We start from the raw sequence: 12,160 nt of genomic DNA, 5'->3' as shown, positions 1-12,160 counted from the left end.
AAAACTTTTTAAGTAGTTAATTGGTAAAACTCTGCTCTGTTCTTTTCAGTGCAGTGGTAAGGCATATTATATTTTGGGAGGAAAAAGCAATTCAAAGCATATTTGTCAATTTGTAAGTTGTGTGTGTATGTGTTTCATGATAAAAAAAAAAAATTCAGAAAGCACAGCAGTGTAAAATCTAAAATAAAGGTCTCTTTTGACCTGACTTCTCTCATACTACTACCTAGAAATATAACTACTGTTATCAGTCATAATTTCTTTGACTTCATTTACCACTAATGCCTAGTTTTATTAATGAATCATTCTTTCTGTATATGAAGGCTATTTTAGCATTCACTAGTACGATTCATTTATGTAATGCAGTTATTTCATTTGAGATCCAGTTTACTTTATGTATACATGTAAGTTGTTAAATGTATACCTTTTTTTTTTTTTTTCTTTAGGATCCCAAACTTCTGAACAGGAACTCTTTCTAGACACCAAGATTTTTGAAAAAGGTTTGTAATTCTACATATATTTCAGATCTTAGAATACAATCCTCGGGGCATCTGGGTGGCTCAAGTTGGTTAAGTATCTGCCTTCAGCTCAAGCGATGATCCCAGGGTCCTGGGATAGAGTTCTTGTCAAGTTTCCTGCTCAGCAGGGAGTCTGCTGCTTCGTCTTCCCTGCCCTCCCCCCGCTTGTGTTCTTTCTCTCATAAATATATAAAATCTTTAAAAGAAAATATTTAGTAATACAAATCATAAAGTATTAGTATCCTTGGATTTAATATTTGCAATTTTAGCTACTTGTAGGGTACATCAGGTGTTTGTGTATGCTAATATGTAATGCGAATAATAAAAGGTACCTCAGATACTGTTTTTTTTCTTTCTGGGTTTTTTTTTTTTAAGATTTTATTTATTTATTGGACAGAGAGAGAAAGATAGTGAGAGAGGGAATACAAGAAGGGCATCTGGGGGTAGGTGAAGCAGGCTTCCAGCTGAGAGGGAAGCCCAACGTGGGGTTTAATCCCAGGACCGTGGGATCATGACCTGAGCCGAAGGCAGACACTTAATGACTGAGCCACCAGGCACCCCTCACATACTGGTTTTAAGGACTAATTGAGATAATACTCTAAAGTGTATACCAAGAATATGAAGCCAGTTTTGTGAGGCTGCTGAAGAAGTTTTCATTCTTTAGTGTACCTAGTTAAATCAGCAATCATATCTCAGTTTTGTTATTCTGGAGTTCAAGAAGGTTTCTCAGCTATATAGAGTCTTGTCGTATTTTGAGTTTGTTTTCTGTCTGTTTCAGACCAAGGAAGTACATACAGTGGTGACCTTGAATCAGAGGCAGTATCTACTCCACATAGCTGGGAGGAAGAGTTGAATCATTATGCCTTAAAGTCAAATGCTGTGCAAGAGGCTGATTCAGACTTGAAACCGCTCTCAAAAGGGGAAACTGAGCAGGATCTGGAAGCAGATTTTCCATCTGGTTTGTGTGACATAAAATACTCTTGATTTTAGAATATTGGTGTTGACATTATGAAGCAGATATACTGTGTAATAATCTAGAACACAAATGATCCCTACCTTTGAAGGTTAAATAATAAATGGTTAATTTTTTTTAACCTTTCTATAGTAACCATGTAGGAGGTTTCCTTGATTTTTAAAGTTTTTAAGTGCTATATCCTTTCTCTTAAGAATATAAGTAAGTTATTTTATCATGAACAAAATAATTAATATAGAGATGATTACCTGATATTTCCTCCCCCAGTCTGTCTTTATATAAATCTGTGAGTTATTTACCTCAAATTATGCTTTCTGCTAATTATTATAGAGTCCTTTGACCCGCTGAATAAAGGACAGGGAATCCAGGCTCGTTCCCGAACAAGACGACGGCACAGAGATGGCTTCCCTCAGCCTAGACGAAGAGTAAGCAGTAGCTTAATTTTTTTACCATTTTCTTTCCTTCGGTGTTTTTTAGTGAATTCCATACATTGTTTTACACAGTCTTGTAGTTTTGTGCCTTTATTTCTGTCTCGTAGAATCAAGAGCTGTATTTTTGAATATTTTAAAGGGATGTGTAAACCTCGATGTTTCGGTAATAGAGTTGCTAAGATAAGTTTTCTAGGGCAGCACATGGCAGATGCTTAGTATGTGGTTATTATGTAGCTGCTCAGTGTTTGTTGCGATTGTCATCATCTGGATCATCATTATAAGACTTTTCCATCCGATTGAAGGGTTACCAGGAAAATTTGCAGTTTACTAGTGGATGGTTTGTTACTCTGTTCTGTTACTCACTTGCGTTACAGTAAGTCATTCTGGAGTTACCGGAGTTTGATGAGCTGGGAGCATGTACTTACTCATGGTCCAGGCTTCAGCCATATAGACACAAGAAAGGGCAGCATTCCTGCCACTCCACAATAGCGTATGAACAACACCTTTGTATGTGCCACATAATCATTACATTTTAATGAATTTTTAAAATTCTTTAAATGTATTTGTATTATAATTGATGAACTCAGAATAACAATAATATGACAGACAGCTATTGTTAAAAAAAGACCATTACCTTTTACTTTGTATTTCTTTTATCATGGTCTTTTTCTTTTGTTTTTATAATCGAGGGTGTTTAGTTCTATTTTACTTTAAAAAGTTTTTTATAATCCTTGTTGTACACTTTTTTAAAAGTCTCTAAATTTAGTTTTTTTTCTTTTTTACATATAACAATGAAGTTTATTATTTTTTATAATATAGTATAATAGTGAAATTCACATGGACTGTTTATTATATTGATAGGATCTTTCCATACTAAAACTGAAAGACTAATAGCCTTATTTTTAAAAAATTATCTCTTTGGAGTTATAATTGGATCCAGAAATTTATAAATTTTAAGTATAAAATTTGATGGCCTTCAACATACATATTCAGTATGTAATTACCACCATAACCATAGCTCTTCCACTGTCCCAAAAGCTCCCTCATGACCTTTGGAATCAATTTTCTCTAGCTCCTGATAACCACCAATCTCCTTTACAAATTGATGCAAAATGGTACTGCTTTGCCTTTTTAAAAATTTCATATAAATGGAATTACATAATTTGTAGTCTTCCCTGTTTGGCTTCTTTCACTTAGCGTAATGTTTTGGAGATTCACTTATGTTGTTTCATGTATCAGAAGGCCATTCATTCCTTTTTATTTCTGAGTAGCATTTCATTGTATGGACAAACCAGGATTTGTTTAACGGTTGGAAATTTTGGGTTATTTCCAGGTTTGGGCTATTTCAAATACAGATGCTATGAACATTCTAGATATAAATGTCTGAACATACAGTTTCATTTGAGGAAAAACACGCAGAAGTGGGATTGCTAGGTTTTACTGTATGTGTGTTTTTAACTTTGTAAGAAAGCTTATCAAATGGTTTTCCAGAGTAATAGCTGGTACCATTTTGAATTCCCATCAAGAATGTATGAGTTCCAATCAGCTCCATGACTTTGCTAATACTTGGTATTGTCAGTTAATTTTAGCCATTCTAGCCAGTGTGTAGTGGTATCTCACTGTGGCTTTAGTTTATGTTTTCCTAATGACTGATGATGTTGGGCATCTTTTCATGTGCATATTTGTCATTCTTATATCTTTTGTAAAGTGTCTGTTTAGAACTATTGCTCATTTTTTAAACTGGGTTGTTTGTCATCTCACTGAGTTGTGTTCTTTATTATGGACGTAATTCTTTTCTCAGACATGACTTTTGTTCCTATTCTGCAACTTCGTTTCTGTTTTCTTAATGGTGAAGAGCAGAACTTTTGTGATTTTGTAAAAGTCCTTTTTTATCAATTTTTTATTCTTTTATGATTCATGCTTTTTAGTATTCCATGTAAAAGTCTTTGCTTAACCTGTGAGAACTAAGATACTCTCTTATGTTTTCTTCTAGTTTTATACTTTAGCTTATATGTGTCATTCCAAGATTATTTTTATGTATGAATTGAGTAAAATGTCAAGGTTTCTTGTTTTTGTTTGTGATGTCCAGTTGGTTAGTACCATCTTGGAAAAGACTATGCTTTCCCTCATTGAATTACATTGCACTTAAAAAAAAAAAAACAAAAAACATTTATTTATTTGAGAAGCAGAGGGAAGGGGGAGGGAGAGAATTCCAAGAAGACTCTGCACTAAGTACAGAGCCTGACGTGGGTCTTGATCCCAGGACCCTGAGATAATGACCTGAGCTGAAATCAAGAGTTGGATGCTTAACTGAGCCACCCAGGCGCCCCTGTGTTGCACTTCTGTTAAAATCAGCTGACTGTATATGTGTCGGTTTATTTCTGAATTTCTGTTCTGTTCCCTTGAATAGGGAACTATGTCTATTTTAATATGTCTGTTTTGTATATTTTAATACAGTACGAAATGTCTTGATTATTGTAGCTTTATAATGAGTCTTGAAATCAGGAGTGTAAGTCTTTGAACTTTGTTCTTTTTCAAAATCATCATTTGCATATCCATATAAATTTTAGAATCAACTTGTCAGTTTTTACAAAAAAGTGTGATAGAACTTTGGTTGGGGTTGTTCTGAATCCATAGGTCAGTTTGCAGAGAATTGATATCTTAGCAATTTTGAGCTGTCTGATCTATGAAGATGGTATTTTTCTCCTTTATTTAGATCATCTTTAATTTCTCTCAGCAGTATTTTAGGGACCCCTGGGTGGTTCAGTTCATTAAGTGGCTGCTTTCGGCTCAAGTGTGATCCCAGGGTTCTGGGATCGAGTTCTGCATCTGGCTCCCTCCTCAGCAGAGAGCCCGTTTCTCCCTCTCACTCTATCTGCTGCTCTCCCTGCTTGTACTCTCTCTCTGTCAGATGAATAAATAAAATCTTTTTAAAGCAACAACAACAAGTGTTTCATACTGTTCAAGTCTCATACTTTGCTAAATTTATCTAATAAGTATTTGAAATTTATTTTGATCCTGTTTTAAGTAGTAGTATTTTTAATTTCATTTTCTGGTGTTCATTCTCATATAAAAATGGAGATTTTTTTCTTTTATTTTAATTTATTTCTTTATATATATATGTATATATATATATATTTTGTTTCAAGTTTTTCTTTAAATTCCAGTTAACATGATACTTTTTCTTTTTTGAAAAATTTTATATATTTTAGAGAGAGAGTGAGAAGAGTACAAGCTGGGGGAAGGGCAGAGGGAGAGGGAGAGAATCTCAAGGAGATACGCCTGCTGCGAGTGTTGTCCACTGTGGGTGGGACTTGATCTCACGACCCTGAGATCATGACCTGAGCCAAAATCAAGAGTTGGGTGCTTAACCCCAGCACCCCAAGATTTCTTTTTCTTTATCGATTATATGTACTATGATTTTGCTCGATTGAAATCTAGGATATTGTACCTAGACAATCCTGTTATTTGTGAATAAAGATTGTTTTACTTTTTTCCTTTCCAATCGTAATGCATTTTCTTTTTTCTTTTCTTTTGTAATGTACTAGCTGGGATTTTTTTTATGTATTGTACTGACTTCAGTACAGTGTTGAAATATTCGTGATGAGAGCAGATCTTCATGCCTATTCTCAATCATAGGTCAAGTGTTCAGTCTTGCCATAATAACTAATTTTACTTGTAGGTTTCTTGTGGATGGCCCCTATCAGGCAGGAAGTTCTCTTCTATTTTTAATTTGTTGAAAATTGTTTCCATTGAAGAGAGAGATTGATCTGTAGTCTTGTAATGATTCTTTGGCCTTGTTCTCAGCATAATGGTAGCATTGTACAGTGAGTTAGTGTTTACTCCTTTTCTGTTTTCTAAAATAAAATTGATACAATTTAACTGGTGGGTCTACAGGGGTTTTGTAGGAAAGTTTTAAACTATGAATTAAATGTTTATGGCTGTTTAGGTTATCTCTTCTAGAGCAAGCTTTGTTAGTTTATATCTTTCAGGAAATTCCTTCGTCTGCCTTATTTATGGGCATGACAGCATTCTCTTAACTCCCCTTTTAATGTATCTAGGGTCAGATATTGGTAATTTATGTTTTCTGTCTTTTTTTCCCTGATCATTCTAGCTAGAAATGTATTGATTTTTTTTTATCTTTTGAAAGAACCAGCATTGTTTTGTTTTTTTTTTTTAAGATTTTATTTATTTATTTGACAGACAGAAATCACAAGGAGGCAGAGAGGCAGGCAGAGAGAGAGGAGGAAGCAGGCTCCCTGCTGAGCAGAGAGCCCGATTCAGGGCTCGATCCCAGGACCCCGGGATCATGACCTGAGCCAAAGGCAGAGGCTTTAACCCACTGAGCCACCCAGGCACCCCAGAACCAGCTTTTTAATTTTATTATTTTTTTTTCTCTATCCCATTTTCATTGATTTTTTTCCTTATTTTTATTATTTCTTTAATTTTCCTTACTTTGGGTTTTATTTATTTATTTATTTATTTATTTATTTATTTTTAGTGTGTGGGTAGAGACAGAGATTGAAAGGCAGACATAGGGAGAGGGAGAGAGAATCCCAAGCAAGTGAGCAGGCTCCATGCCCAGTGTAGAGCCTGATGTGGGGCTTGATCTCATGACCCCAAGATCATGACCTGAGCTGAACTCAAGAGCCAGATGCTTAACTGACTGAGTCATCCAGGTGCCCCTCTTACTTTGGGTTTTAATGTGGTCTACTTTTTTCTAGTTTCATAAAGTAAAGCTTTGATTCTTGATTTTAGACTTTGATTTATTTTTCATAGAAACATTTTAATATTATAAATGTCATTGTAAGCTTTAGCACTGTGGGGGAAAAATTGATGTCTTCATTTTCACTGAAGTTCAAAATATTTTCTAATTGCATTTGTGGTTGCCTCTTTGACCATGGGTATTTATAAATGTGTTGTTTAATTTCTAATTCTTCAGGATTTTCTTAACATCATTTCATTATTGGTTTCTAGTTTGATTTAATTGTAATTAGAGAATATATGGGGTCTTTTTTGTATCCCAGAATGGATCTGCTCATCTGTTCCATGAAGTAGACTTGAGTGGTAATAACGGTTATTCATACCTCATTGGGTGGGTTCAGTATCTGGAACATAGTGAGTACTTGAATGTTAGAAATTATTAGAGTTCTGCATTTCAGCTCTATTTTTTTCTTTCCTCATGCGGTTTTGATTAACCTCTAAAACTCTTTCTAGCTTGAAGAACTTGAATCTTTAGGGTCTAATAGTTAATTGTGTGTTCTGTAAATTTATTCCCTTCTTTCATTGAGAACTGTGTTTCTTAAAGATTCAGAACTAAATTTTATATTCTGTGAATTTTTGAAATTCTTACAGGGACGGAAGAAGTCTATAGTAGCTGTGGAGCCCAGAAGTCTTATTCAAGGAGCCTTTCAGGGGTGTTCAGTGTCTGGGATGACACTGAAATACATGTATGGGGTAAATGCCTGGAAGAACTGGGTTCAGTGGAAAAATGCCAAGGAAGAGCAGGGGGATCTGAAATGTGGCGGTAAATACACAGCATGAATTTGTGTCTTGATTGAGAGGGTTGGGGTTATATAGTTCAAGCCATCAGTCTATACAAAAGGGATACCTACTAGGTAAAAAACTGCATAAAACTTTGGTTTTGGTGTTAAATTTTCCCATTTTTATTTAAACTTCTTATTTCTTTTTCTCTTCTTGTCAGGTATTGAACATGCTGCATCTAGCCCGTGTTCTGACTCTTTAGGAAGTTCTCAAGACCATGCACTCCCTCAAGAATCCTCAGACCCAGGCTGTAGAGGTAAAATCATTTCTCTCTTTGTAGTCTGAATTCTCTGAATCGCTTTTAATATTATTGCCAATTTTAAATTTGTAAATGGGAATATTTGAGATTATTTAAAATTTGGAGTTTTATGGTAAAAGAGAAATTAATATCCTCAATTATAAAGAGCTTTTTATAAAGGTAAGGTTGTATCGGCATGAATCTGTTACACAAATACGAGGAATTGTGTTCCTTTCTCTTACATTATGTGGGTGACTCAAATCTGTATTCTTGAGCCCTTATCTGTAAAGTAACCCACATGGAACCCAGTGTAACACTTCTGCTTCTGGTGGTGGTGTTGAGAAAAATACCTGGAAAAGCCTTCTTCCTCTTCTGTGGGAATTTTTCCTAATAATAACCTCTGTGAGACTGGGTGCCAGGAAATTTGGGACCCAATAAACAATTCACATAGAGCAGCAGTGTTTAATTTTAGAGCCTACTTTAACTTTTTTCCTCCCTGGTATTGAAGTTCCTATTCTAAACTTTTGTTTTTAGTTTTTATTTTCCTTTTTTATTATCTGTGTTTTATGTAAGATGCTTGCTGTAATCTTTGTGGAATGAGATGGGCATGGCAAGAAAGGATGAATATGTCTTTGTCACTAGATATTTTGCCTCTTTCCAACTATACCTTCTTTTTAACAACCAGGTAATTGCTTGCACTCTTGGCTTCATCTCAGTCTACCCTGCTGGCTTTTAGGTACATGTCACTCTCCTTATTGGAGCAGTTACTGGCTGCTGTGGTCTGTGACTGACTCACTGAGTTCCTGCAGATCATGTGTAATCTCTGCTGAGTGATAAAAGTATACTTCTGTTAGGGAGGTTTATTAGGCCCTTTAACTCCCAGTTTAAACCACAGCAATCTTTGTTTTAAAGAAGAAAGGGGTAGGGAGAATGGAGAGGTAATATTATATTAGACTACCAGGCCTAAATGCGATAACCACAGGAGATGCCTACTCATTTCTGCTATTCATTCATCCAAAAAGTACTGAATTTATGTACCAGGTATGTACCATGCATGGTAGTTAGTTACTTCGGTGAAAAGGTCAAACATGGTCCTTGCCCTTCTGAACCACCATTTACCTTTTGCAAAACCAAATCAGGGAAGCTCAAGTGCGTCTTTGAAAACATGCAAACATGTCTAAATCCAGAGGAGCAGTGACTAGAAAGAGTGCTTCCACTTTAATCCAAATTGAAGTAGGGTCTCTACTGGAGTATTTTCTCTACATATCAAATTGTAGGATCTGCATTTTCTCTAGGATCTCTGCAAATCAAATTGGGTCACTCTCCTGGTAAAATTAATTCAGTTCCTAGTTGTCTTCAAAGCTTTAAATATGCTAGGTTAGATTTACGACAATCTACCCTGATCTACCCTTCTTGATTTTGTCCTGTACATCTGAGTCCCCTCAATCTTCATTTTTCTGTATTCAGCATTTCTAGGGGCATGAAGATGTTGTATGTTATTTGAAGTGTTCTTTATTCTAATCTGAGTTAGAGGAAGTTACACAGCATTTTTATACAGATATTCTCAGAACCTTTAATAAACCTCTTTTTATATCTCTTCGAAGATTCTTTAGACACAGATATAATATGCTGCTGTTTTCTGAATTTATCAGATCTTAGAAATCTGGTTTTCTCCAGCTCTCATGTTACTGGTATTTTGTGGAATATGCTTTGGTGAATATTTTTATGTCCTTAGATTACAATTCTTTATTCATTTGTTTAAGTCTTTTAAACCTTTCAGGGTCTGGCATTTGTGTCGCATCCTCCACAATCTCACCTGACCCTTCCCTGTCAGATAGATGGTCCTCATTTGCTTTCCTAGAATCCTTCTTAAATTCAACCCCTGTCATAGCACCTGTTACACATGGTGCCCTGCATTGTTTTTATTTCTTTAACTGAAAAAGCCTTGAGATCGGGTTTATCTGTAATCCATGTATTCACCAGTGTACGCTACAGTGCCTGAGCCCACAGTAGTAGTCAGTAGTTTTTCAATGAATAATGTTACTGTGTTTCTCATAAGTTAATGTTTTTTAATAAGTTAATATTTCAGATGTTTTCTACCTTTCCGTAGTCCGTTCTATCAAGCTGAAGGAAGATATTCTGTCCTGCACTTTCGCTGAGTTGAGTTTGGGTTTATGCCAGTTTATCCAAGAGGTGCGGAGACCAAATGGTGAAAAATATGATCCAGACAGTATCTTATACTTGTGCCTTGGAATTCAGCAGGTATCAGTTTCAGTAATTGTTCTAAAATGTATTGCGTTTTTAATAATTTTGATAGCTCTTGTGATTCGAGCTGAAAAATTATAGTGTATGTGGTCGTTTGGTATTGCTTTTATACTCTGTTCTTAATGAACCACTTCCCTTGATTTAAAAGTCTTGATCATATCATAAGCCAAATTGAGACTGTTAGTAGAGTAACAGAAATTGAGGATAGTGCATTTTATTCAGTTATAGGCAAAAATAGCAAAATTCACAAAAAGTGACATAGGCGACTGTATGTGTACATGTGTTTATGTAAATCATGTGGTTTCATTAAAAATTTTTTAAATGCTTATTAAAATAACAGAGGTACCTGGGTGGCTCAGTCGGGTAAGCAGCTCTCTTCAGCTTAGGTCATGATTCCAGGGTCCTGGAATCGAGCCCAATGTTGGGTTCCCTGCTAAGCAGGAAGTCTGCTTCTCCTCTGTCTTTTCATGTGCTCTTTCTCTCAAGTAAAGAAATAAAATCTTAAAACAAAATAAAAAGATATGACATTATTTGTCTATCACATTAGCAAAAAAATTATAACAGTTTTTGTTGATATGAATTCTGTGAAGGGAATTTGCCTTCATAGCTGTTGGTAATTAGTACACACTTTCTAGAAAGCAATTTTGAACACGTTTCAGGAATATTTTTGAATGTTCATACTCTTTTGCCAGTAATACTTTTTGGGAGTCTGATAGGGCTAATACTCTGAAGTTCAGACATCGTTTGCACAAAATTAGAAATAACTTCAATGCCCCCTAGAGTTTTTTTTTTTTTTTTTAAGATTTTATTTACTTATTTGACAGAGATCAGAGGCAGGCATAGAGAGAGAGAGAGTGAGAGAAGGAAGCAGGCTCCCCGCTGAGCAGAGAGCCCGATGCGGGGCTCGATCCCACGACACCGGGATCATGACCTGAGCTGAAGGCAGAGGCTTTAACCCACTGAGCCACCCAGGCACCCCCCCCCCCCCCAGTATTATGTTTAAGTAAATTACGGTATATTTATAAAGTTGTATATTATGTAGCCAATAAAAATTATTCACAAAGTAACTTCTGATAACATGTAAGAATATAATATTAAAGCACTAAATGAACAAAATGAGAGTATGAATTCTGTGTGCTTTGGTATATGTTAACATACAGTGATTTAAAAACCAGTCCTATAAGTATATAATAAAATGAAATGCACCAAAATATGTTGATAGTGGTTATCATCTCGGGTGGTAAGGCTCTGGGTGTCGTTAATTTTTTTTTTTTTCTCTATTTGCCAGATTTTCTTCCATTTGTATGGTGGGGAGGATGTCCTTTTATTTAGGCATTCATTCCTAAAGTTTTGTTTTTAAATTATAAAAGTAGTGTGTGCTCAGTGTAACTGTTAAAACAGTGAGTTGAACGCATAATAGGGTAGTTTTCTCTCTTTCATTCCCAGTCTCTGATAACCAGTGTTGAATCTGTCCTTGTGTGCCACACATTTATGAGTGTGTATAGATGTTTTAGATGTGTTTAGTTTTTAAAATGGGGTTGTTACCATACACATTCTTTTGCAGCTTACTTTTCTCAATCTGTGTGTCCCTCCAGGTGAGTATAAATCAAATTGCTTCCCTTATAAAGGCAAGCTGCATAATATTGCAGAATATGAATATACCAGTTATTCACCCTTTTCTTCTTTTAAAGTCTTCAGGTTATTCCCCCTTATTCTTAAAAACAGTGCTTTAGTAAATATTTTACTTGAATGTCTGATGAACTGGCGCTTTTATTTTTAGGTTAAAGCATACATAGGTTTTTCTTTCCTTCTTTCTTTTCTTTCTTTTTTAAAAGATTTTATTTATTTATTTATTTATTTATTTGACAGACAGAAATCACAAGTAGGCAGAGAGGCAGGCAGAGAGAGAGGGGGAGGCAGGCTCCTTGCTGAGCAGAGAGCCCGATGCGGGGCTCGATCCCACGACACCGGGATCATGACCTGAGCTGAAGGCAGAGGCTTTAACCCACTGAGCCACTCAGGTGCCCCTCATTCTTTTTTTTTTTTTTTTTTAAGATTTCATTTATTAAGTTTATTTAAGAGAGACAGAGCATGGGCGGGGGGAGGGACAGAAAGAGAGGGAGAGGCAGACATCCCATTAAGCAGAAAGCCAGAGGTGGTAGGGCTCAATCCGGGGATCCTTGAATCATGACCA

The 12,160-nt window shown here is 35.6% G+C and overlaps 1 protein-coding gene across 12 annotated transcripts in view; it reads left to right on the top strand.

The window, feature by feature from the left end:
* Positions 1-12,160, top strand: part of ZMYM4 (zinc finger MYM-type containing 4) — a 122,571-nt gene that overhangs the window by 93,261 nt on the left and 17,150 nt on the right. For all 12 annotated transcript variants that reach the window (XM_047724764.1, XM_047724763.1, XM_047724757.1 and 9 more), the window contains 6 exons: positions 444-497; positions 1,294-1,473; positions 1,819-1,913; positions 7,275-7,446; positions 7,624-7,719; positions 9,812-9,963. In XM_047724764.1, the coding sequence (XP_047580720.1) occupies positions 444-497; positions 1,294-1,473; positions 1,819-1,913; positions 7,275-7,446; positions 7,624-7,719; positions 9,812-9,963 (749 nt within the window). The remainder of the gene's footprint in view (positions 1-443; positions 498-1,293; positions 1,474-1,818; positions 1,914-7,274; positions 7,447-7,623; positions 7,720-9,811; positions 9,964-12,160) is intronic.

This window comes from Lutra lutra, chromosome 4 (assembly GCF_902655055.1).
Source record: "Lutra lutra chromosome 4, mLutLut1.2, whole genome shotgun sequence".
Classification (NCBI taxonomy): domain Eukaryota; kingdom Metazoa; phylum Chordata; class Mammalia; order Carnivora; family Mustelidae; genus Lutra; species Lutra lutra.
This window is presented reverse-complemented; position numbering and strand designations above follow the sequence as displayed.